The 27597-nt window shown below is 42.4% G+C and overlaps 1 protein-coding gene across 1 annotated transcript in view; it reads left to right on the top strand.

Annotated features, from left to right (window-relative positions):
* The window catches only part of FRZB (frizzled related protein), a 32375-nt gene extending 17542 nt beyond the window's left edge, over positions 1-14833 (top strand). The window contains exons 3-6 of the mRNA XM_084892620.1: positions 6204-6269; positions 9215-9419; positions 10018-10081; positions 14414-14833. Coding sequence (XP_084748746.1) covers positions 6204-6269; positions 9215-9419; positions 10018-10081; positions 14414-14530 — 452 coding nt within the window. The 3' untranslated portion in view covers positions 14531-14833. The remainder of the gene's footprint in view (positions 1-6203; positions 6270-9214; positions 9420-10017; positions 10082-14413) is intronic.
* Positions 14834-27597: the final 12764 nt, after the last annotated feature.

Here is a 27597-nt window from a genome sequence, read left to right as displayed (position 1 = left end):
TGTATGTACAGTTATGTAAATACTTACTTGAAATCTTTGTAAATCACTTTATGATATAATTTTTGAAAAATCTCTGCTTGGGAAGTTTTATGATATCTATTTGTTTATGCTTCAAGTGAAGTTATATGGTAATGACATATTAGACTCAGTCCAGTGATTATGTTTTTGCCAAGAGTTTTTATTTTATTTTATTAGAGTACTAGAGGCCCTTTCATGGATTTGTGCACTGGGGGGTGGGGTGGGGGTGGGGGTCCTCAGCCTGGCCTATGCCCTCTCACAATCTGTGACCCTTCAGGGGATGTCAGACTGCTAATTTCAGCCAATCCCTGCAGACAAGGCCTAGGGACCCCACTGGTGCATGGATTCATGTGCTGGGCCTCTAGTATGCATATAAGATCTTTGGTTAATCTCTTTCCACCTGCCTCCCTCCCCTCTTCCCTCTGAGATTCATCAGTCTATTCCATGTTTCCATGCCTATTGTTGAACGTCTGTCCCCTGGTGGTCAGTGTGTGTCATAGCTACTGGTTGAACGGTCACTTAGGCTTTTATATATATAGATGTGCAAATTTCTGAAGAATTACAAATGTGCAGTTATTTATCTACATGCATTATTTTGATAGATATCTGTTTTATTTTAAAAAATATGTTTTTATTGATTTCAGAAAGTAAGGGAGAGGTAGGGATAGAAACATCCATGATGAAAGAGAATCATTGATTGGCTGCCTCCTTCATGCCCTCTACTGGGGATCAAGCCTGCAACCCATGAATATGCCCTGATCTGGAATCAAACTGTCAGCTCCTCATAGGTCAAAGTTCAACCACTGAGCCACACTGATCCTTGTGTTAGATATCTTTTTTTTCCCTTCAAAATATATTTTATTGATTTTTTACAGAGAGGAAGGGAGAGAGATAGAGAGCTAGAAACGTCAATGAGAGAGAAACATCGACCAGCTGCCTCTTGCACACCCCCTACTGGGGATGTGCCCACAACCAACATACATGCCCTTGACTGGGATCGAACCTGGGACCTTTCAGTCTGCAGATCGACACTCTACCACTGAGCCAAACCGGTTTCAGCCTAGATATCTGTTTTTAAACTACAGAAAAGCACATGCCCTTATCTACTATTATATGGATGAGGATAATTTGTAAATCTTCAAAAATAGTCTCATCTCAAAAACATCTTTCCTTAAAAAATGTGTAACATTTCTGTATAAAATAAAGTTTTATAGTAGAATTAGATAACTTTCCATTTTCTTTTAATGGGAATATAAATGTTTTGCTAATAAGAAAGCTATTATTCTTTAAAATAGCAACCAGCACCGATATTACCCATTATTTATTTTCTTGAAATATTTATTCTGCAGAAATTGTGTGTGAAAAGTTATCTGCAGAATAGGGGAAGTGCTATGCATAGCAATGAGGAGTTTCTCACCTCTCCTGTGGGTGAGAACAATAGTTGTTGCCACTATCGCTCTGCAGAAGAGCACCTGTCCCCAGTCGAGGTGCTTAGTTCCAGAATCTAAAAGCTTCTACTCTCCTTGGGACTGGCGTACTTTATTTTTTATTTTTTTTATTTATTTATTTATTTATTTATTTTTTAAATCAATCTTTATTGTTCATATTATTACAAAGGTTCCTCATTTCTTCCCCCCTCCACCAGGTTCCCACCCCACCCTCTGCCCCCTCCCCATCCCCCATTGTCCTCATCCATAGGTGCACAGTTTATGTTCAGTCTCTTCCTCCCTCCCTTTCCCCGATAGTAAATCCCTTTTCAGATAGTAAATCTGTTACTTAGCATTTTCTCATATCAATAATACCTCCACATGCCCAATGATACACTTCACACAAAAGACATTTTCAAATAGGTCAACCAGCCTCATCCAGGCCCCACCCAAGGCACTCACAGATCAACACCCCAGCGCTATACTAACTCAACACATCCAGATCTAAGCCTTCATCACTTGATTCAGCAGACCCTCAAGTTCCCGCAAAAGTTTCCAGCCATGTCTGAGAGGCAGCCGTGGGCAGGTACATGTGAGGAGCGAGCTGTTTTGGGCCTGGCTGCTCCGGGCCTGGCCTCTGTTGCTCTGGTTCGTTCCACAACCAGCTGCTCCGGGTCTGGTCACTGCCGCTCCTGACCTAGTTGCTCTGGACTTGGCTGTTGCTGCTACAGGCCTGGCCGCACCCGACCCGGCTGCTCTGGGCCCGGTTGCTCTGGTCCCGGCAGCTCCGGGCCTGGCCGTTCCCAGCCTGTCAGCCGCTGCTCCGGGCCTGGCCGCACCAGACCCGGCTGCTCTGGGCCTGGCCGTTCCCAGCCTGGCAGCCGCTGCTCCGGGCCTGGCCGCACCAGACCCGGCTGCTCCGGGCCTGGCCGCTCCCAGCCTGGCAGCTGCTGTTCCGGGCCTGGCCACTCCCAGCCTGGCAGCCGCTGCTCCGGGCCTGGCCGCACCAGACCCGGCTGCTCCGGGCCTGGCCGCTCCCAGCCTGGCAGCTGCTGTTCCGGGCCTGGCCACTCCCAGCCTGGCAGCCGCTGCTCCGGGCCTGGCCGCACCAGACCCGGCTGCTCCGGGCCTGGCCGCTCCCAGCCTGGCAGCCGCTGCTCCAGGCCTGGCCACTCCCAGCCTGGCAGCCATTGCTCCGGGCCTGGCCGCACCAGACCCGGCTGCTCCGGGCCTGGCCGCTCCCAGCCTGGCAGCCGCTGCTCCTGGCCTGGCCGCACCAGACCCGGCTGCTCCGGGCCTGGCCTCTCCCAGCCTGGCAGCTGCTGCTCCGGCCTGGCCGCTCCCAGCCTGGCAGCCGCTGCTCCTGGCCTGGCCGCACCAGACCCGGCTGCTCCGGGCCTGGCCTCTCCCAGCCTGGCAGCTGCTGCTCCGGCCTGGCCGCTCCCAGCCTGGCAGCTGCTGTTCCGGGCCTGGCCGCTCCCAGCCTGGCAGCTGCTGTTCCGGGCCTGGCCGCTCCCAGCCTGGCAGCCGCTTCTCCAGGCCTGGCCGCACCAGACCCGGCTGCTCCGGGCCTGGCCGCTCCCAGCCTGGCAGTCGCTGCTCCGGGCCTGGCCGCACCAGACCCGGCTGCTCCGGGCCTGGCCGCTCCCAGCCTGGCAGCTGTTGCTCTGGGCCTGGCCGCTCCCAGCCTGGCAGCCGCTGCTCCGGGCCTGGCCACACCAGACCCGGCTGCTCCGGGCCTGGCTGCTCCCAGCCTGGCAGCTGCTGCTCCGGGCCTGGCCGCTCCTAGCCTGGCAGCCGCTGCTCCAGGCCTGGCCACACCAGACCCGGCTGCTCCGGGCCTGGCCGCTCCCAGCCTGGCAGCCGCTGCTCCGGGCCTGGCCCCACCTGACCCGGCTGCTCCGAGCCTGGCCGCTCCCAGCCTGGATGCTCCGTGCTTGGCTACTGCTGTTCTGGGCCTGGCTGCTCCCAACCCGGCTGCTCTGGGCCCGGCTTCTCCGGGCCCAGCCACTCCGTGTCTGGGTGTTCCTGGACTGGCCACCCTGGGCTTGGCCGCCTCTGCCTCAGGCCTGGCTGCCACTGCCCCAGGTCTGGCTGCTCCAGTGCTGGCCGTTGATGCTCTTGTTCTGGCTGCTGCTGCTCTGGGGCCTGGCCACTGCTGCTCCGGGCCCAGCTGCCACTGCCTTGTGCCTGGCCACTCTAGGCCTGGTCGCCGCTGTTCCAACATTCTGTCCCTTTTTTCTCTTTTTTTTTCTTTTTCTTTTTTTAAAAAAAACAAAAACGCATTTATGTTGCAATGTTGGCTGGTGCGTTGAGTTCTGACTTAGTCTTTGATGTTTCAAGATCTTCTTTGTATTCTTTCTTAAGTAATTTTACTATCATTTGCTCTCACTTGATTTCTTCACATTGAGAACTTCTTTGGTTTCTTCCTCCTTGTCCTGGGAGCTCAGCAGATTGGCCTGTGGCACCCCTTTGTTCTCCGCGGGCTCCCGCGCTGCTCCAGCCTGTTGCCGGGGTCGGCGCCGCCCAGGAAGCAGCCCCCGTCCTTGGCTCCGTTGCCCCCGCTCAGCAGTCGAAGGCTCAGGGGCACCCCCCCACCTGGGGGCCCCGTCGCCCGGCTCCTTGCTGGCGCCCGGCTGGCCGGTGTCCCGCAGGGGCTCCTGCTCCACGTCGCGTTCCTCCAGTCTGGAGCTTTCTTTCTCCCTCCCACTAGGGGAGTCCAGGATCAGAGTCAACAGACTGTCCTCTGCGCACAGTGTGCGCGACTCTGGGGGCTCGGCCTTTCGCCGCGCTCCCAGGACTCCACCTCACAGCTCCGTCTCCCCCTGCCCGAGGCTGGGTCCCCAGGGACTGGCCCAGACCTGGAGTTCGGGGCGGTGTGGACTGAGGCTCAGAGCCGCCGCCAGAGGCTTTGTTTCTTCCGGCTAGGGTAATCCAGCATCAGAGTCAACATTCAGTTCTATGCGCGCCATGTGCGCGCGACTCCAGGGGCCCCGCCTTTCGCCGTCCCCCGGGATTGTCTCCCCCTGCCGGAGCCTGGGTCCCCAGGGTCTGGCACATAACTTGGGGCTCAGCGCTGCCGGTTCGGGGGTTCAGCCCAGGCTGGGGGTTCTATTTCCTTCCTGCTAGGGAACGCCAGGCAGCACCCAGCCCTCTCCTCCTCTCCGGCTGCGACCTCTCCGCGCGCGCGTGCGTGTGAGGGCGCAGCATGTCTCCGTACCTTAGGCTTTTTTTCAGCTCCTCTGATTTTCCTTCTGGTTTTCTCCCTCCTTCCTATTGTAGAGTTTTCAGTCAGTCGACTACCTGTAGCTCTGGGCAATGTCCACTCTACATTTTAGTTGTATTCCCTTGAAATTGTTGTGAGCTGCTGCGGCTAGGTGTATACCCGAGCAGCCATCTTGGATCCTCTGGGACTGGCGTACTTTAAAACATGTCATCTGTAGGTTAGACTGAAATTAAAATTTATTTTGACTTGAAAAATTTATTTTGCCTTTTATTAGTCTCAATGCTAACATAAAACACTTTTTAAACAAAATATTTTTATTGGCTTCCTACTGTGATTTGTATGTTCTTTTTTTTTTTAATTTTCTGTGTCAAAATAGAAGAAACACATACCATTTTATTTAAAAAATATATTTTTTATTGATTTTTTTTTTTACAGAGAGGAAGGGAGAGCGATAGAGAGTTAGAAACATCGATAAGAGAGAAACATCAATCAGCTGCCTCCTGCACATCCCCCACTGGGATGTACCCGCAACCAAGGTACATGCCCTTGACCGGAATCAAATCTGGGATCCTTGAGTCTGCAGGCCATTGCTCTATCCACTGAGCCAAACTGGCTATGGCCCACTCATTTTTAATGAAACTTTCTCTGGATCACTATTTTAAAAAACCCTTTACACAAATTAAAATGTTTTTTAAAATAATTGTGTATTATTTTCTGTCCTGTTGACTTTCATGACTAACAACCTATCATGTTATGATGCACATATGATATATTTTTCAGCTAAGTAACCTGTAAACAATATAGCAGTACATTTCCAAGATATTAAATAATTTGTCCTATATATTAAACATTTTGAGATAATTAGAACTTCTGTGACATAGACCTATATTACACATAAAATGTGTCCTGGTCATTACTCATCAAATATTTAAAAAACATGAAGCTTCTCACTTCAAAATATGCATGTAGTAATTTCCTCCACTAAACGTAAAGATGCCATTGAGTTAAACAGCAGGTATTCTGCCTATGAAGGAGCTCAGCTTCTCTTCTTAAAAACCTCACAAAGTGCACTAGCTTGCAATAATACCTGCTTCTCTCATTGAGTAGCTTTTAGGTCCAGGAACTAAGATTTGGAGGAGTGCTGTGGAACCTGTAAGGCGTGTATGAATGCAGGGGCATCCCGAGGGGCAAGAAGAAAGCTGCCTCTCACTAGGCATCGATTCTGTAATACTTTCATAAGCACGGAACATCCTCTTTCAGGATTCATGTTCTCCTCCTGCCTGGTGGTGAAAGTGTTTGCTCAGGGTCCGGGTAATTTGTTAGAGAGGAGGAACTTTTGAGTCTACTTTTATTGAAAATAAAGTCTATGCGAAGAGAATGAAGATGAATATAATTCCAGACAAAGAGATCAGACACATAGAATCTCTTAAGAGCCTTATTGCCACCAAATTGAATCTAATCAACCAAAAAAGTGTGAATAGATAAAGCTAATGTTGAAATTTTGTTTACAGAGAAAATGTTATATTTTTCAGAACGCTGCAAATGTAAGCCTATTAGAGCTACACAGAAGACCTATTTCCGAAACAATTACAACTATGGTAAGGATAACTTCGTGGTTGATCTATAAACTGCTGTGTAAAGAAGTGTGTGTGTGTGTGTGTGTGTGTGTGTGTGTGTGTGTAACTTAGTCAAGCAGTTCAAGAATAAGACTTAAAGGCAAATAAATAAGGACAATTTTTGAGAGCATACCTGTCCCAAATAATTAAAATGTCTGATGTGAAACAAACAAACAAACAAACAAACAACAACAACAACAAATAAAATGTCTGACTTGGGCAATATTCTCAACAAATCATTGATTTTGAAGCACATCAGGTAGCAGTGCTGTGTCATAGAATCATGTAACCAAATATAGAGATACCTTTCAAACTAGGTGGGAGGGACTTACCCCCTCAAGAGCCTGAGGAGGAATTGAGCATTAAAGGTGTTTTAAGTTCAGTTGAGTTTGCATTTATTTTACTTTATTTAATCAACTTTTACTTTATCCAGCTTTCATAATGCTGTTGTTATTTTTGTTGAAAATCAAAATACTAGTGGTTGCAAGTCATGGAAAGAGAATATTTTCAACAAGGAAGCTGAAGGAATGCTATCACATAAAATGGGGTACAGATCACAATCAATGGAGAGAAGATGCTTTCTCATAACCAAACAATAATAACCAGGTTGCCTATTGTTTAAGGATTTTCACTTGTCTGAGTCTTACTTAGAGCTTCTTTGGGGAAGGCAGGCACTCCAATGATTAAATAGCAGGGGGGGAAAACCTCTGAAAAACTTTTTAAAATCCCCAAGTATATTGATTTTCATAAATATCTATGTGTCTATTGAAAAAGCAAAGTTGGGGTGGGAGCAATTGATAACTCAGACAAAACCTCTGCTTCATTCAGAATTAGTTCAGGTAAAATTTCTTGAGCTTTCACAAAATTACTGAATAATAAAGTAAGTCTTGCAGAGAGGTATTTATTTTGGAGGGGGTATGTGTGCTAAAAATTTCTAACGAAAATAGTAGCCACATGGGTAAATAAATCATTAGTTTGAGAACGTTTGCACAGTTCGAATCTCTGAGAGTTGATGGATGCTGCGAGCACATTCACATAAACCAGGACCCCAAAAACGTCTGCTGGCTGGGTTGTGAATTTATCTTCTGACTCTCCAAAATGACATTTCCCAAAGGGAAATCTTATCTTTTGTTAAAATACAGAATAGAACACTGACAGAAAGAGATTCCTTTGCTCACAAGTCACACCGCGCAGGGGCAGTTGTGTTTTGTTTTCTGTAACTTCTCATATTTGAGACACAATTTTCTGAAAGTTAAAATACCTGTGAAGCAAAAATGAGGTTTTTCTCCTAATATTTTTAGAATTAGTAACTTAACTTCTATTGTGTGCACATTGTACTGGTGGAATATTAGGTAAGTTTCTGTATGGAGTTGGGGCATGGATGCAGCTATTAATTGGCTAATTTTCATGGGTTACTTTTTTCATTTTTTTTGAGTCCAAAACTTCTAAAATATTGTGACTCAGATGAAAGTGATCTGCTGATATGTGCCTAAGAGGCTTTTAAAAAATGGATTCATTTGGACACGTCTATTTCTCCATATAACATCCAAGGATATTGAACCAGAGCAATGAGGGTGCCTGGGAGAGAGCCATTGGCTTCTTGCAAATTGACATTTGTTACTTCGCAGGCTTTTTCAAACTCCCTTTAAGGAAAAAAAAAAAAAAAAAAAAAAAAAAAAAAAAAAAAAAAAAAGCAGCTCATTTGCCACAAGTAGGAATCTAAAGAATTTGGCCCCTCCACAGAAGAGAAATACAGAAAAGAAGCAAATCTGTACTTGCTAGATTATGAGTCAAACACTTCAACTTTGCAACTGAATTGATTATTTTTAAGGCAGTTTGTCTTTATACTGAGAAGTGAAGCCAACACTTGTGAGATAAACTGGGTGTCAGTATATCCATCGAGAGAGGTAGATTAATGCGATTGACATGTTAGACTGTGTTCCATAGCCCATGAGGGGAAGGAATGTTGGAGTGACTGACTTCAAAGAGGATGGAGGAAGCAAGATCTAGTGGTGACTGTTTTTACAAAAAAAAAAAAAAAAAAAAAAGTCGAATGCTTCCAGGAGCATATAAAAGAAAAGCTGTACTGAAACAAAGGGAAAAGGAGCTGGTGTATAATGTAAACAGGGAGCTAACGTGAGGAAGGTGAAAAGATCACAGAAATAGTTTGGAAACACAGTAGAACAGGACATCTTTATAACACTAATGAGACCCCAATTCTTTTTTTTTTTTTTTTTTTTTTTTAAATATATTTTATTGATATTTTTTTTACAAAGAGGAGGAAGGGAGAGGGATAGAGAGCTAGAAACGTCGATGAGAGAGAAACATCGACCAGCTGCCTCCTGCACACCCCCCACCGGGGATGTGCCCGCAACCAACGTACATGCCCTTGACCGGAATCGAACCCGGGACCTTTCAGTCCACAGACCGACGCTCTACCACTGAGCCAAACCAGTTTCGGCAAGAGACCCCAATTCTTTAGAAAATCCATTAATAGACCTGATAATAGAATACTGACAAGAAAACAAAGCTTATTTAAGTACTGGGTCTTTACATATAGTGAAATTAATAAAGTTTCTGTTGGCAGCAATGGAAACTGCAGACACCCACAGACACACATCCAAATGAAATTTTTGAGGAAAATTATGATTGACCCGACCTTGGATTATATAGATTAATTTTTCTCAATGAAATACATACCCACTATTTGGAAGGGGATCAGGGCTGAACATTAAGGGGACAGGTGTGCTGTGTAGTGTGTCACTCACTAACATCTAGGACAGAAATCTGGCTGACTTTTCCTCTCCATTCATCGAGCATCAAGTAGAGAAGAACTGACTAGATAGGAGTCTACTTTTTTTTAAATTTTTTATGTGGCACCTGTTGTGGATCACATGACCATATCAGCTTCATTGTCTTTTACCCAGTCATTCGGGCCAAAGTTAAAGAGGTCAAGTCCAAGTGCCACGATGTGACTGCAGTGGTCGAGGTGAAGGAGATCCTGAAGTCTTCTCTGGTGAACATCCCAAGGGACACGGTCACCCTTTACACCAGCTCTGGCTGCCTGTGTCCCCCACTGAACGTTAACGAGGAGTATATCATCATGGGCTACGAAGATGAGGAGCGCTCCAGGTAATTCGCTCCTGAAGGATGCAGAACAATTCCCCTGCCTCTCCTATCCTATGGTGCTTCTCTAGCGATATTACGCTGGGGTTCTGACCCTGGGATCTGTCTGCTTACTAGGGGATTACAGATAGTTTTTAGTTGGGTCCCTCCATTGCAAGTATATGTGTATAATTTGTGGGTGTGCATTTTTCTGGGGAGAGGGGTCATAACTTCATTTGTTCTTAAAGAGGTCCATGGCTCCCAAATGGTTAAGATTTACTGTCTTAAGACTGTAGAATCTCAGAAGGAAGGTGGGGGCAGGTGGGTTGATGGGAAGAGATTAATCAAAGAACTTGTATGCACATATGCATAACCCATGGACACAGATGATGTTGTGGTAAAGGCCTATGGGAGGGGCAGGTGAGGGCTGGAAGGGAATAAAAAGGGGACGTCTGTAGTACTTTGAACAATAAAGATGAAAAAGAAATTACTATTCTAAAAAAGTTACTGTTCTAAAATGTGGTCATTCTATTCTAGAATAAACAGGTTAAGTCTTTGCAATGGTTCCTTGTATTTTTCGGTAATGTGTTTTAATTTTCAAACATGCTTGCTTTAAAAAATGCAGATTACTGTTGGTGGAGGGTTCTATTGCTGAAAAATGGAAGGATCGACTGGGTAAAAAAGTTAAGGTAAGCCTCTATTTTACATTTAAAGTGATACACAGAAAACCAGCCGTTTGTTGCAAACGAAGTGAGTGCCCTCGACTAATATTCCTAATCAGGGTACATGCACAACTTGTGGGCTCGATCTCCAGTGTGGGGCCTGTAGGAGATAGCCAATCAATAATTGGCTGTGAGAAATATTAATATCTGGTATATGTGTATATATATATTTAAAATTCCAAGGACTGAGTTTGCCTTTAATATTGATTTCATGTAGGAAGGTCTCTGTATGCGTATGAGAAATGTAACTATAGTTGCCTAGCTTCTCACAATGCGAATTCTAGTTGTAGTTGGTCTAGTCCTGGCAGGGTGACTCCACATTATCTTTATTTTTATTTTATTATTATTATTCTTTTATAATATATTTTATTGATTTTTTACAGAGAGGAAGGGAGAGAGATAGAGAGCTAGAAACGTCAATGAGAGAGAAACATCGACCAGCTGCCTCTTGTACACCCCTTACCGGGGATGTGCCTGCAACCAATGTACACGCCCTTGACCGGAATTGAATCTGGGACCTTTCAGTCCGCAGACCGACGCTCTACCACTGAGCCAAATCGGTTTTGGCCTGCTCTGCCATTTTTAAGGATATTGCTTCCGTACTCATGCTCACCTGGAGGTCACAAGATAGCTGCCCCACCTCTAGCATCACACATTATAGGAAGAAAGAAAAGAAAAGATAAAGAGTTTCCAAGTGCCGCATCTAGTAACATTTACTAGATCTCATGTCCAACCTTAATTGCAAAGAGGCTGGGAACAATGGTTTTGTTCAGCTGGCACATTGCTTCCTGGAACAAATTGCAGTTCTGTGAGTCACCAAAGAGGAGAAAGAAGGAGTAAACTACCAACATTGTCTCAATGGATAGCCACCATTTTCTGCGTACAAGGTGCAGCCACATTCATCTGTATAAAGAAGCTCCTTAGAGCAGTCATGTAGTTTTATTTTTGAGCCAGAGAACCTTAAATTCTGGAAGTGTTGCATTTTTTAAAAAGCACTGTAAATTACCCTTTATATAGAAGGTTCCATTTCTTCTTCTTTTTTTTTTAAAGGAAAACTTATCCCTAGGCATTCTATATATATATATATATATATATATATATATATATATATATATATATATATATATATATATATATATTTAAATATATATTTTAAACCAAATATATATTGATTTAAAATATATATATATTTAAATCAATATATATATTATTGATTTAAAAATATATATTTTATTGACTTTTTACAGAGAGGGATAGAGAGTTAGAAACATTGATCAGCTGCCTCCTGCACACGTCCTACTGGGGATGTGCCTGCAACCAAGGTACATGCCCCTGACCGGAATAGAACATGGGACCCTTCAGTCCGCAGGCTGACGCTCTATCCACTGAGCCAAACCGGTTAGGGCCATTTCTTCTTACTATACTAAGCAAATGAGTGTCAAAGAACATGGGAGAATATGTAGAGAGGGGCAAAGAATTGAAAATGGTGTGTGTGTGTGTGTGTGTGTGTGTGTGTGTGTGTGTAGTGGGTGGGGAGAGTGGAAATTGTACCAAACATAATACATCCTCTTCCTTCTGTGAGTGTGAAGGGGTGGGAAACAGTTACAGGGTAAGTTAAAAACCCCTGGGCAGCTTACCTTCTACATCTGGCTCTCAGCACAGCTGAAACATTCGAGTCCAGTGACCTACAGAAATGCAGAGGGCATTACTTTGGGGGGAGAAACTGCCCTCCAGTAAGCTCTACACGTGCCCCTCCCCCCCAATACTTGTCAAAAGTGAGATGCGCTTCAAGTATAGACTTGTGAGAAGTCTCTGTCTGTATCTCCTTTCCCTTAGTTTGGTGTTTATTAAGAAGCGGCTCTTCTTCAGTATTTGGAATCTCTCCTGTCCTTTTACCTTGGTTCTGCTTGCTAATGCAGAACAGGAATGTGTCCTAAATTCCTGTACCAGATGGAAGAGCTGTTAACATCCCTGCTGCAAAGCATGGAACAGGGCTTCTCTTTCGGTACCAAAATGATTATCATCATGTAAAGACCCAGGATGCACGGCTTGTTTGTCCTGTTGCTCAGTAAGGCAAACCTATTTCTATTGCTTTCTAGAGGGGACTCACCCAGCGTTATTACTGTGAAACTATTGGTATTCTTAGTCTAGATTTAAACATGCTCAACCATTTAATTCATATGCAGCTACTTAGGACTAAAGTTCTTGATTATTAGTAAACTTGATTGTGGAAAAACCTCTCTAAATATATATATATATATATATATATATATATATATTTGAAATATATATATATATTTGAAATATATATATATATTTGAAATATATATATAGATTTGAAATATATATATAGATTTGAAATATATATATAGATTTGAAATATATATATATATATATATATATATATATATATATATATATATATATATTTCAGAGAGGAAGGGAAAGGGAGAGAGAGAGAAATTTTAATGATGAGAGATAATTATTGATTGGCTATCTCCTACAGGCCCCACACTGGAGATCGAGCCCGCAACTTGTGCATGTAGCCTGATTAGGAATCAAACCGTGACCTCCTGGTTCATAGGTCAATGCTCAATCATTGGACCACACCGGCTGGGCTGGAAAAATCTCTCTTGATTAGAATTATTAGAGGGCACCGAGGGGATAAATAGTAATGGGGGGGAGGAGGAAAAATAATATTTCATTATAAAAAAGAATAATGGAGATCTTTAGTTTTCCAGTCAATTTGAGGAAAGGAAAAATAGTTTTGTGGAGGACACTAGTGTGTGTGTGTGTGTGTGTGTGTGTGTGTTTTGCATAAGAGTTGCCCATTTAACTGATTTTTTTTTTTTTTTTTTTGCTTTCAGTAGCTAGATCAAGAATTAAATAAAGACCTTTTTATGTTTTTCCATGCAAATGGTTGTTTATTTAAGTCTCTGTTATAGTAGGTTGTTCAAATTAAGATATTTGCCCTGCCTTGGAGAATTGAGAATCAGACTATTCTTTTAATATGGAAAGCAGTAAGACTGTGGAATAAAGTGTTTAAAATGAATTACTTTTGGTAATTGAAAAATTGTAATTTATTATGAACTAAGCACTTTATACATTTTTCATCTGTTACTCTTCAGAGCAGTCTTATAAGCAGATTCTATCATTAATTTCAATAGGTTGATGATGAAAATGAGGTGGAGTAAAGTTTAAGAAACTGCATGGTAACCAATGGAGTTGGAGTTTGATGTTCACTCCTCGCTGCTCTAAGTGTGGTCCCCGGACCAGCAGCAGTGGCATCACCTGGGAGCTTGTTAAATCTGAACATCTTGGGCCCCTTGCAGACCCACTGAGTGAGAATCTGCAATTGACCAAGATTTATAGGTTATTTCTCTGTTCGTTGAAATTTGAGAAGTATTCTTTTTTACTGCTTATAATATTCATAATGTAGCTCCCTTTTAATTTATTATATTCCATATAAACATTGTCACATTGTCCATCTGAAACATTGGTAAACTTGCTTGTGGTTGGTAACGACTGCTTTGTAAAACTGAGCATGAGGGCAGAGACTAGTCTCTGCTCTTCATCTCCCTGGTAGGTGTTACTTAGAAAACTATTTGTAAGACACCCTGTTCCCAACCTAAATTTTCTTTTTCTTTCATTGCTCAAATCACATGGATTTAAAAGGACTGTGTGTCCTTTTGTGTTATAAGAGAGGAAGATGAAAAATAGCTCTTCCTTCAAATGGCCTATGTCAGTGGTCAGCAAACTCATTAGTCAACAGCCAAATATCAACAGTACGATTGACATTTCTTTTCAGAGCCAAGTTTTTTAAACTTAAACTTCTTCAAAATAGACTCGCCCAGGCCGTGGTATTTTGTGGAAGAGCCACACCCAAGGGGCCAAAGAGCCGCATGTAGCTTGTGAGCCGCAGTTTGCCGACCACGGGTCTATGTAAATCTTCCATTTGTTGACCACCTGTGAAGGGCCAGCCTTGTATTTGTTATCTCAGGAAATCTCACAGGTAGCAACAGAGGTTTGTGTCACCATTTACTGACATGAACATTTTCAGCTTTAAGTTTGGTATGAAAGCATTATTGGTATAGCTAGCCAAGTTTGTGCTTTTTAAAATCTGAGAATTATGTTCGGATAGCATCAATTTCATTGTTACTCTGGGACATAGAGCTTATACTTCTGGAAAGTAGTAAAATGCTTTTGAGACCCAACTCTGCAGTCTCACTCAGTTGTCAGAGTTAGCAAGGACCCTGGTAACATGTGCATGCGACCCCTTTTCTGTTTTAAATTTCACAGCGCTGGGATATGAAGCTCCGTCACCTTGGACTGAACAGGAGTGATTCCAGCCACAGTGATTCCACGCAGGGTCAGAAGTCTGGCAGGAACGCTAACCCCCGGCAGGCACGCAACTAAATCCTGAAACTCGGAAAAGACGTTTGTGGACTTCCTATTGAGCCTTGCATTGCTGGACTAGCAAAGGAAAAATTGCACTATTGCACGTCATATTCTATTTTTTTCCTTTACCACAAAACTCATGTGGTAACTGATATTACTTCTATTTTCTCTTTTGTCTTCTGCTTTCCTCTTTCCTCCTCCCCACCGCCATTCTTTGTGGTCTGAGTGCAGATCCTTAAATATATTTTATGTATTCTATTTCACTAGTCATGGGAAAACTGTTCTTTGCAATAATAATAAATTAAACATGTTGATACCAGGGCCTCTTTGCTGGAGTAAATGTTAATTTACTGCTCTGCGCTGAGACTGGGAATGCAATATTGGATACAAAGAGAGGAAGCTAAGTAAGCTATACAATATACGGCTGATCTAATTACAGCCTCATTTTTGCATGCCTTTTGGGCATTCTCACGCTGAGACAGTCCTACATGTTTACAAAGGTAAAATAGCAGTCTGAAATAAAATGCTGCATAGGCCAAGCAATCAAGCTGCAGGAAGCATTTATGAGGAAAAGACACACAAGACGAATTATTTGCAAGATTGGCAGGAAGCAAAATAAATAGTTAGAGAAGCTGGGGAAAGAACATTTTGCCTGATTGAGGAGCACAACTGAAACCAGTAGCTGATGGGGTGTTAACAGTAGCATTTATCTTTTGGCAATTCATTTGATTTGTTTATGAATACAAATATTCGTCAGCATTAGGGAAGTGAATTACCACTAGACATCTGCTGTTATCAGCAAACTCTGCTTAGTTTTAAACAAACCCATTGGTGTGAGTCTTTTTTTCTTCTTCTTTTAAAAATGACTTGCTGTATTGACCGAGAAAAGAATGTATGTATGTATGTATGTATGTGCATCAGGATGTTATTTTTAAAAGGTACCTAGCTCTCTAAAATGCTGTAGTTTGCAGGATGGTAAATTGTGCAAGGTTTGTGTGTGTCTGCGCACTCACGCTCAGTGGGACTGAATTACAGGCCTATGCACCGGCCTGTACTTTATCATTTGGATTTATGCTGCTTAATGCCAGTAAAATAGGTCTAATAAAAGGAATTAGGGGCGGGGGGGGAGTTGAAACAATTAGAAGAGGGTACTATAGGCAAATCTCTTTTGTAACCTAAAGGAAATTTAAGATTGCCCAGCCAAGTAAAAAATTTCAAAGTTGACCAAGAAGTTGTAGAACACTTCAGAAAATAAAGAGTAAAAGGTAATTGGGGTGGGGGGTGGAGGGTGGATTATGGTTTTCAGGAGAGAGGCTACTCTGACTTTTGAACCAAATACTCTGACATTTGAAACAAATACACTTCCTCATTACCCAAACTGCAGTGGATCCCCAAGGACCGCGGGGAGGGGACGGGGAGGGGGGTGGGGTGGGGGCAGTAGGGAGGAAAGGAAGGCCGGGAGAGCAAGTGATGCTTTTACTTCCTTCGGTGTGATTCTTTAGAGCCTGTGCCAACCTTTGGAAAGTCTCACTCCTTTCCATTTTTATGTTTGATGTTAGTAGAACCAAATTTCTAAGTTATGATATGCTGAAAATAAAACACTTCGGGAGCAAAATGATGCTGTGTTTCCTTCTACAAGGACAGTCGTGCAAGATGAAATTTACTCCTGAAGTGGTAAACAATAACTCACCTGAGTTCTGTTTTAGCAGTCCTAGAACATCCCTGTCTCCTGGCAGACCCCACACCCAGCACCTTCCTCCCCACTTTGCTACGTGAGGGCTGCGGTTCTTTGTGCTGCCCTGTGGTTGCTTTCAGGCAATTCTGCCGTCTGCCATTTGGGCTTTGTTCTCAGATGCCTAAGGCAGGTCACCTCTTTCTGGTTGCTGCTGCTGTGGCCTTGAAAAGGCGAGCGTGGGTGTCACAGAGCGGGAGGGAAGTGCCACGTGGAAGAACTAACTGCGTCTCAGGATCTCTCACCCAGAGGTTCATGCAAGTTGAGCCGCAATGACTGAGGACTGGAAAGTGGTGCTTCTGCATGGCCCGCTTTACCCAGCCCTTTTCATGCTAGCTAGGGAAAGAAGGGCAAAAATTGAAGGCAGGAAACTGAAAGGAATGTGGATTTTTCAAATCCACAAAATGCCATCAACTCTTCCAAAGCATATTGTGAATTTTATGTGATTACATATATGATGTACAATGAGAGTCAGTTTCCAGGCCCTGCAGGTTTTTTTTTTTGTTTTGGTGGTGGTGGTGGTGGTGGTGGGGGGGAGTGTAGGAAAGTGGGGCAGGAGGATGTGATAATTTTGTGTAGAGTTTTGAAATAATTTATGCTCAATTTATAAGCAAAAGAGGACCATATTCTTAGATTCAGCAGTGGTTTTTTTTGGTTTGTTCTTTACCTCCTTTCATTTTAATGATTTCTACAGGCAAGGCTTGATTTTGCTCATCTACCTAAAGCCCTGTCAACTATTTTAAAGGCGAGTAAAGTACATTTGATTTTACAGTTTGATAGTTGCAATATCTTCATTAATAAATTATGTGCAGGCCTGTTTTGGGAGATGACAATTTTTATCATGACGGTCACATTTATAACCTAGCAGAACCTTTCGACTTGTAATTGTCATAATATAAAATAAATACATCTCATTCGTCCTCTCTACAGGCTTTTCTGGCAGGTACCAAATTTCAAAGCCACTAGAATTTTAATATATATGCATCCTTGATAGTAACCTTGAGATCTATAAAGTTAATTTAAAATTTCTTTGGAAAATTATGTTCACCTTTAGGATTTGACTCTTTCTAGCCAAATAACAACAAAATGTTAGATATACGCTGAATAAACTAAAAAAAATCATAGCAAAGTTGGCTACTCTGCATGGACATATAAGTACTTTTCTGTGTCCCATACAGGGTGTAATCTGACTCGGTGCCATATGTTGCACCAGCATTGGAGTTGGGGTGGGACAAAGCCATGGCTTTGCACATCTGTTATACATTAAGAAGGCAAATACAAAATTTACAATCACTGTGAGTAAATAGTGCTACCTATTGCCTTCTGCTAGAAATTACTTGCTATTATTTTTCAGCAAGGAAACTGACTGAAAAAAAGTAAGTATTTTAAGATTGGTGTTTATTTAGATGGTGAATTTTAATATTTAAATAATACAGGCATACAAGAACATAGTTAAAAATGAGGTAAAGCAGATATTTCTAATACTGTTACTGAAATTCATATGATAGAATTTTTAAATATTGCTCTTGTATTAACAAAAAACAGTATAGTCATACCTTTGATAATTATATCTTTGGGGGTAATAGTGTTCAAGAGTAAGTAGAACTCTATAGAAAACGCTCGCATGTGTATTAACTCATATAATCATTGAAAGTGTGGAGTAGATATTGTTATTTTTATTTTCTAGGTAATGAAATAAAAGATTTAGAACTTCAGAGTTGCCTGGCTGATGTGGCTTAGTGGTCTGGTGTCGACCTGTGAACCAGGAGTTCATGGTTCAATTCCCAGTCAGGCAGATGCCCAGGTGGTGGGCTCAGTCCCTGGTATGTGGGCAGCTGATCAGCGATTCCCATTATTGATGTTTCTATGTCTCTTTCCTTCTCCCGCTCTGAAATCTTTAAAAAATAGAACTTCAGAGTTATGTTAAATAGCAGACCCTCTTATTCTTTTTTTGTTTGTTTGTTATCCTTATCCGAGGATATTTTTCCCTCTGATTTTTAGAGAGTGGAAGGGAGGGAAAGAGACAGAGAGAGAGGAAAAAAAATCAATGTGAGAGTGACACATTGATTGGTTGCCTCCTCACAAGCCCTTGACAATAATCAAACCAGGGACCCTTCAGTCCGCAGGCCTGTACTCTATCCACTGAGCCAAACCGGCTAGGCCAGACCCTCTTGTTCTCACTTCCTAAGTTGTGTTTGCCACCACTGCAATTGCTGATAAAAAGATAAACACATCCTGACATTGTAAAAAAGCCTACTGTCAAGCATGCAGCAGATACTATCATGTTTTTCCTTAAATTGAGGTCTACAGCCAATGTCAGAAAGCCTAAATCCCAACTCTGACCCCAGATACTGTCACTTCTACTCTTCAGTGTCCTCACCTATGAAATCAAAATTTCAGTGGAATCTCATACAGGATGAGGTGAATGAACGACTAAAGTGATGTTTCTGGCATTAATAGTTTCAAGATATGTGATTCTCAGTAGAAAAAAAAAATGGTATTTCCCCTCTAAGTTCGTTTTTCCTTGAATTTAGAGAAAAGTATGGAGTTAATAGTATTCATAAAGTTGATTGTTTATCACAAATAAAATCAGAATGGCTACTGTCCACTGGGAACTCTCATTTCTCATTCTTAAATCATTCTTTATCCCGCCTATCACCAGCATCCTTCCTAGCCTAGAAAGAAAACTATTCTCTGTGATCTAATGCCCCTGCTTTTTTAAAAAAATACTTTTATTGAGTTTAGAGAGGAAGGCAGAGAGAGAGAGAGAGAGAGATAGAAACATCAATAATGAGAGAGAATCATTGATTGGCTGCCTCCTGCATGCCCCCTCCTGGGGATCAAGCCTGCAACCTGGGCATGTGCCCTTGACTGAAATAAAACCTGGGACCCTTCAGTCTGCAGGCTGACACTCTATCCACTGAGTCAAATAGGCTAGGGCCCCTCCGTACCCTCCGCCCCCCACTTTTTAAATTTTTATTTTAAAATATATTTTATTGATTTTTTACAGAGAGGAAGGGAGAGGGAAAGAGTTAGAAACATCGATGAGAGAGAAACATCGATCAGCTCTCCTGCACACCCTCCACTGGGGATGTGCCCACAACCAACGTACATGCCCTTGACCGGAATCGAACCTGGGACCCTTCAGTCCACAGGCAGATTCTCTATCCACTGATGTTTGATATTCTTTAGATCTACTGGTCAGTATCCAGGAAACACAACCGAATTCCCTTTAGATCACCAGTTCAGGCAGGCTTTTTTAAGCTTCTGCACACACAATGCCATCAGCCGGGAACTGCAGCTGCCTCACTCCCTCTCCCTTAGAGGCAGCGCATGGAGCCCTTCAGTCATTCCAAATGGCCCCTTGGCTACGCCTGGAAGCGAGCCTTGAAGTTAGGGCACCTGAATCCCAATTCATGCTTTGCAACTTACGGGCTGTTTAGGTTGCTGTCTCAGTTTTAAGACTGGTGAGCCGAGCTGGGCAGAGCCTGTTGAGTGGTGCCTGGAGCGTGAGGCACTTAAATATCAGAATGACTCCACCTTTTACCCTGGAGGACACTCTGGAGGCACACGGTTCTCAATGAGACTCTTGCGAGTGCTTTCCACCCAAGACAAAAAGTAGCTTCCAAGAGACCTCGAACCATTCTTTCTCCCCATCTTGAAGATGCCAGGCTCTAAAAATTCCCTCAGGTCACCCTCAAGCCGCAGAATGAATTTTTCCCCCTCCTTTTCTTCCACTAGTGAGGCAGAAGTGCTTAGAAAGAAGCATGATCAGGAGACCCCATGGATACTCATTTGGTTTTTAAAAAGGTAAGATTCTGGAAAAGCGACATAGTACTCAATTTTACAGAATGTATATCACCGATTCAAATTAGTTTTATTCCAAATATTATGATTTATTTTGGAAACAAGAAACCAAAATATTTCTCCAACCACTTTTAAATACGGAAGGTGGTCAGCTTATCGAAAGCTCATCATCTTTATGCCGGTTATTTCTACGGAGAGGTCAACTTCCAGATGAATTCACTTGATAACCTTCAACATTTTCAGTGAAATTGGGCTTTGATGTGCTACCATTAGCCATTGTAGGCAACAGGCTATTTCACATAAAGGAGAAAAGCAAATAAAGCAGTTGTCTCTTAATGTTACAGGTAACGTGTGGCTTCCCCAAAAGATTCGCTTCCCGGAAGGAGACCACTTGCAAAGCTGTGGGTTTTCATGAAGAGTGGAACTTGTCAGAGGAGCTTCTTGGTGTTTTCACTTCCCAGGAGTTCCAGAAGTACGAAAAGGATATTGAGACAAAGTGTTTGTTTGAAAAGTGCAGGCTCTGCATTCCAGGCTGCACACTGAGGGTTCTCTAAACAGAGACGGCTCTTACTGAAACTCGGGAAGTAAGAATAACTCGTAAGGGCTTGGACTGTACATGATGGAGAATTATGAGATAACCAGAGAGCCAGCTGAAAAAGGGAACAACCTAACCCAGAGGTTGACAAGCCTTTCTGTGAAGGGTTGCATGGTCAATATTTAAGGCTTTCTGGGCCATGCAGTCTGTTACAAGTTCTGCCATTGAGGCTCAAAAGCAAACATTGACAATACATACAGGAATGAGCATGGTGGTGTTCTAATAAAGCTTTATTTACAAAAACAGAGGTAGCCTGGATTGGCCCTCAGGGTTTAGTTTGACCACTTTTGTGCATCTAATCAAATGCTCAACAACTGGTTAGAATTATTTTAACATTTGGTGCCTTGGAAACTTAACTACTAAGAAAGGTTAGGCGTGTGCTTAAATCGAACGTGACCTACCATGTTACATCAGAGATTTAATCTTTTGGGTCAGACATTGTGCTCTTCAGGAATCTACTTAAAATGCAAGGGCTTAGGAAATACACCAATCTCTATTTTTTCCCCCCTTAGTACCAATGAAGCAACTAGCACAAGAGTACACAGTGCCTAGAGCAGAGAAAAGGGGATTAAAGGGTAAAGACGTGAGTGGGAGATATAGTCTCCCCATTGAACCAACTATTCATAGAATCCTTTTGACCACCCACTAATATTTTTGTTGTTGTTCGTATAGAGGTGCATTCTTTAGGAATAAAGTCCTGTATGAATGAATGCTCAAATATCCAGACACAGCCATCGCTTGATTCTTACCCACCCATTCAACAAACACCTATTTTGCGGGAAGGCTCAGTAGTAGGAATTGAAGTGGAATGGGATAACCCAGCAGGGAAAATCCACATATAATACAAGAAGGTAGAATCGACCAAAGAAGGAAGAACAAAGGGTGATTCTTTTCAAAAGTCCCTCAGACAGTTTTCTCTTGCCTTCCCTCCCATTCATCTAGTTTAGGGTATTAAAACGTGTTCTGTTCTGCGTGCTAATTACCCCTATTTTTAAAGCTGGCACGCCAGTAACAGTGAAAAACTATAAATACGATCGGTAGTTTTTATTTTTAAAACCTTACTTATTCTTTGCTATTTCCTTAACATTTCCTTTTCAGTTGCTTAAAAAAAAAAAAAAAGATACTAGGAAATTGCTCCTGCACTAAAACCCCTTTGTGTGTTTAACCCATTCACCGTAAGCTTGATTTACAACAGCCTTCCTTACTTGATGAATCCCACACGCCCCATAATTTAAACATCTTAATACACCTCTCACTGGAGTGCCTTTTTATTTGAATGTAAATTGATTCTGAAACTGCTCCCAGTCAGAAGTTTGTGTTTGACATAGTGTAGCTTGGATTTGCAGATAGTAAGGTTCAGTCTATAAGGTATGGGACTGAGGTTTAATTGCCACCATAATTAACCTAGCTCAGGTTAATTAACCATAAAATATACACTCCAGCTGACCGTTTAACCTGCCACAAATAAATGAATGATGTCTATCCCGAACCACTCAACTATAGAATGCAGTTAGTTTGTCGTATACATACAAAAGAACCTTTTTTTGTATGTATACGTTCAATTCTGGATTGGTGTGGCTTATTCTTTTTTGAGGACTTTGAGGGATTTTCAGTGGAACACGGACAAGATTTCTCTCTCATTCTTTAGAAAGCAACCCCACTCACTCTTCTCTAGTCCAAGTAAAACCACAGATAGAGTGTGTAAGGCAGTAAGAATGGGATATCATCTTTCCCACTCCAAAAGAGTGTGCTGGAAGACATTTAAGGATCTCTGTTTGTAGCTTATTCTAGAATTTAATCATTATTCCTGCTATTGGCAACTTACACTGCAGGCTTTAGCACAAGAAAAAGTTAAATTACATGAAATATTTAGTTGCGCTTGATAAAAGTGATGCTTTTATTTTTTCCCCTCCCAAGGTCTTGTTGAACATTCTACAGTTAGCCAAATATGAACGTACTTCAGACAAGGCTGAATATCATGTTAGTAAGTCAGTAAAATTTCAAGTCCTACTTTTTCCTTTGAGCGGAGGGAGTGTGTTAGTTCCAATACACTTGGGTCTCGGTGTCAGCTCTGCTTGGAGACAGAACCCCAGGCCCTTTCCCTGATCCCCTCTCAGGGCCACAGCCTGGGGAGGGGGAAGTGTCTTGCAGTGATGAGCTCGGGCTGACTAACAAAAGCAGGTGCACGCATGTGTCCAGATGGGACCGGACTGAGCCCGGGAAGAGCCGAGGGCTGCACAGACGGTGCTGGCACCCTGGCCCCTGCCTCTGTCACCACAGCCAGAGCCACGTGGAAGCTCTCCTCCCAAAACACAGAGCATGGTGTTTTTGACCCAAGTAGCCAAGTCCAACCCCCGTGGACAAATGCTTTTTTGTCTCTGAAATTAGGCTGCGGCCTTAAAAATTCCTGAGGCTTGGAGTCGATAGAGAGGGCGTTAGAGTTCTCCCTTCTGCACCAGGAACTGTGCCATGCTGTAAACTTCTGACCGCGGGAAAGGGGGAGGAAAACAAGCCTGCTTTAGTGACACGCACATTTAAAGTGTCAAATGGTTCTTTACACTGATCTGGCACTGGTATAACCCGAGGACTCTCCACTCACGGGCAAGTCTTACACCGAGCGCTGCTGTGCCAGATGCTGCGTTTGGCAGTGGGTCCTTGCCTGGCACCTGCCCCGCTGGAATGTACAATCTGAACCAGGAGACAGGCAAGCGACAGATGTGAGAAGTGCTAAGAAGCATAAATAGGAGGCAATCAGAGACTCTCAGGGTGCAGGTCGACGTGGAGAGGACCTGCTGACAAGAGGAGTCGTTGAGGCTGAACTTCAGCATCCTTCACTTGTCCCAGCCTCTTCCCAGGTTCTGAGGGGTTCCATGCTCACACGTGTTTCTGTAAAATTTGCAAACCTTAGATTAAAAACATTATTTTTTCAATAAAAAATTTCCTTAAAGTGTATAAGCTTCAAGGCTCACAGAATCCTGATGAATGGGTTAGGGAAGATTTCTCTGAGGAAGAGACGTTTTGGTTGATTCTTATAGGATGAGAAGGAGCCCAACATGTCGGATGTAGGAGGGTGGGCCAGGTGGGCATTTGAAAATCCTGGAGCTGGAAGGGCCTGTGGAGAGAGTAGGATGGGGGATAAGGGGGAGGTAGGAGATACATTTAGAGAAGTTGGCATGGGCAATCATGCAGGGCCATGGTGGCCATATACTGGAATTTGGTTTGAATCAACGTAATACATAAAACCTTGTCAAGCAAGAGAATGACATGATCAGATTTATGTTTTTGAAAGATTACTCAGGCTCTGTAAGGAGAACAGATATCTCAGGCTGGGGGCACGATTAGAGAAAGGAGGCTGTTGCAATAGTCCAGGTGAGAGATGACTAATGTTGCTTTTGGATTAAAGTAGTGGTTGTGGTTATGGGGGGGGGGGGTGGGGGGGGAGTAGACAGAGTTAAGATACATATTAGATTTTGAAATCATAGGCCTAGCTGATGAGTAGGATATAGGAAGCTGAGAAGAGTGTGAAGTCAAAGATGATCCAAGTAATTTCCTGATTTGAGCTATTGGATTGATGATAGTGATACTTTCTAGGGTGGGAAGGCCCAGGAGAAGGAAAAAAATTGGGTGGATGAAGTTGAGGAGGAATACAGAGCTCTGATTTGGTCGTATTAAGTTGTAGATATTTGTTACTGAACAGTGAGATGTTGAATGGGCAGTCATATACCTGAGACTGAAAATTAGAAGAAAGCTATAGGAAAAAATTTGAGAGCTTCCAACATATTTTTAGTAAATGCAATATATTTCTAAATTATGTAAGGTTCTATGTCTACTGATTCTTCATTCAGTAATTTAATTGGGACATGACATAGCCTCTAAACTTGAATAAGTAGAAATCCTCAATTGAAGAGTTACTTTCATGTGGAACTATAGGATTGTTAATAAAAAGATGATGGGGGCTGAGCAGAAGTACTGCCAGAGGGTTGCAATAATCACAAAAAGTTGTATTAGGCATAACTAGGCAGACATTTATTAATATTATGATGGATATGACTTTATATGTATAAATATATCAATGCTGATATCCCTTTGAAGGTGATAAAGAAGCAGGATTATGGAGCTAAACATTATTCTTCATCACTTAATCTCCCGCCAGGGTTCAGGAATGAATTAAGTATGTGAAATATGTACACCGTCATAGTAAATCATGACTTTAACTTTGTTATCAGTTAGTTTACATTCCTTAGTGGTCTGTGAGAAACAATTATAGCACCACCACTGAATCATTCCAGTCAATGAGCAGACTAGGCTTTGAAAGCATTCACGAAATGTGGCGAACCTTGTGTTTACTTGTGGATTAAGACCTTAACTTTAGGAGGCTTCAGTAATAAGATGTTTCTCCAGAGCGAAAGAAGCAAGAAAGACAAGTATTGGCTAATTGGCTCTCTAATTTCTTCCAAGTGTAACTGAAAGTTCTAAGTGTCAACTATAATTAAACACTATTTGAGGGTTTAGAATCCTGACAAATTCATATTTCTGTATGTGTCCATAGCATCAGAGACAATTTCAAAGAGCTATGAAATAGAGATACTGTATTATAAGAGGGGAAGTAATTTGTTAAGCAGGTCTCCCCAAAAATTCTTACTTTTTCCTCTATTATATGTGTGTGTGTGTATATATATATATATATATATATATATATATATATATATATATGGTATGTTTCTTAGGGAATGACACCTGTAGCTATGCAACATGAAGAATGCCAGAGTCAGCTTGGCATTCAACTCTATATAAAATTTTTCATGAATGAATTTTGTATGAATTAGTTTCTATCTTCTTTCAGAACCCTTTTCTTCAGATTTTTCTCTTCTTTTTGATGAGAGTTGGTGATTTAGGAGTTTTTATCTTATCTTTATGGGATTCTATCCTCTACTACTCTCATACACACAATTCCTGAAATACTTATCTGAAACCTAATTTACTAGCAGTCTAATTAAGGGAAAAAAAAAAAAAAGGTAGGCATGAAGAAGGCAGCAGAAAATGATAAACACAACAGGAAAGCCAACATAACTTAGGGGTAGAAATTATACTTTCTGGATTACTTGACTTGAGAATGTTGAACCCTAAAGAAGTATAAATTAATGGTAAGACCAAACATTTTAGAACTGTAGGAAAGGAGGCAAAGACTGTGATAGGATTATAATGGAATGATTCAGGAGACCTCGCTGATAATGCTGGAAAGAGAAGTAATACAGTTTCAAGTTCTTCCTGTTGTAGTATTTTTGGTATGTAAACTACATAGAGCAGATAGAACAGCCACCCCAAGCCGTTTCCTTGTGAGGTTACAGCCTGTGTCATCTCTGCCTCCAACTCAGACTTTCTGCAGCCATCAGCCTATAGTGATGTCCAAAGACAAACCTAAGTTATTAAGACATCAACAATCCCAAGGTATACCGAAAAGTGCCCGTTCCTCCTTCTGGTTGGGATACGTCAAGGGTCTGTGACAGTCATCCACTCCGCTGGAGCCGATCTCCTGCGTGAACTGCTGGGTGAACAGTCGTCACCTTGGGCTCTCACAGGCCTCCCCGGGGACAGGCGCCACGTGGCTCCAGAGAGCAGTTGCTGCACCAGCGGATGTGGCGCGTCTGCGGGAACTGTCACTGGGTCTTGCTTCCAGAGCCAGATTTCACTCAAGGAGCTTCTATTCTGCCCTCTGGCCTCCTCAGCTACCGTGTTTCCCCGAAAATAAGACCTACTTACAGGTTTCCTTCTGAGTGAAATATAAGGCATCCCCCTGAAAATAAGGCCCCCCCCCCTAGGCTAACCATGAGCGATTTGGTCCACTGATTCTGAAAGAAATGGAGTCACAAGAAATTCACCAGGAAATTCAGGAATTGGATTGTTATGATGATGTTCCAGAAGATGATGACATGATTGTCATTGAATAAATGAGTAAATTCTTGATACTGTAGGATTCACAGTTTGTCTGGTTTGTGTTGACAACTACCGTACTACCGTACCGTATACAGGTAATAAATTTCCTTTATTTTCATTTAACAATAAATGTGTACCGTATTCTTCTTCATGGAAAAATAAGACATCTCCTGAAAATAAGACATCCCCTGAAAATAGCGCATCTTTGGGAGCAAAAATTAATATAAGAGACTGTCTTATTTTCGGGGAAACAGGGTACCTACATTGTGTACTGTTCAGGTTGTCTACATTTCAAGTAACATGAGCAACTGAAAATTTAGTATACTTGTGGCTATCCAAAATATCATTGGTGATTGCATTATCCATAAAATACCCTTATATAATAGATACTTATTTTTCTTGCCTTTCTTTGGTTAAAAAAAGATCACTTTAAAAAATATATTTTTAATTGCTTTTTTTACAGAAAGGAAGGGAGAGGGATAGAGAGTTAGAAACATCGATAAGAGAGAAACATTGATCAGCCACCTCCTGCACACCTCCCACTGGGGATGTGCCCGCAACCAAGGCACATGCCCTTGACAGGAATCTAACCTGGGACCCTTCAGTCTGTAGGCCGATGCTCCAGCCACTGAGCCAAACCAGTTAGCAGGAGGGGGGAGGGGGGGAGGAGGGAAGAAGAGAGATCATTTTTAATTAATAGAAAACCTCGAAGGAAACTGAGGTCTTTATCTCCATGTTGCCAAGTATGGCTTTTGTTAAAGCTTGAAGACTGAGAAAATGGATAACTTTTAATCAGCCACTAATGGAAAGAAAAAGAGCTTAACTTTGTGACTCTCCACAAGATTGATTTAACTTTGGGAAGACTAGCTAGACTTTCCGCTGTCTGTCGTATTGTTTAGTAAGTGCACAGGATACATTCATTGCAGATAATTTTGCCCTTGCTTCACAGGTCAATAAAACTGGTTGTATGTGTAGTTTGTAGACCCTGCCTTCTACAGTCAGAAGCTGCTTTGGCAT

The sequence above is a fragment of the Pipistrellus hanaki genome (genome assembly GCF_964339955.1).
Source record: "Pipistrellus hanaki genome assembly, chromosome: 8".
Taxonomy (NCBI): Eukaryota; Metazoa; Chordata; class Mammalia; order Chiroptera; family Vespertilionidae; genus Pipistrellus; species Pipistrellus hanaki.
Note: the sequence above shows the minus strand (reverse complement) of the source record. Positions and strands in the feature narration are given on the sequence as shown.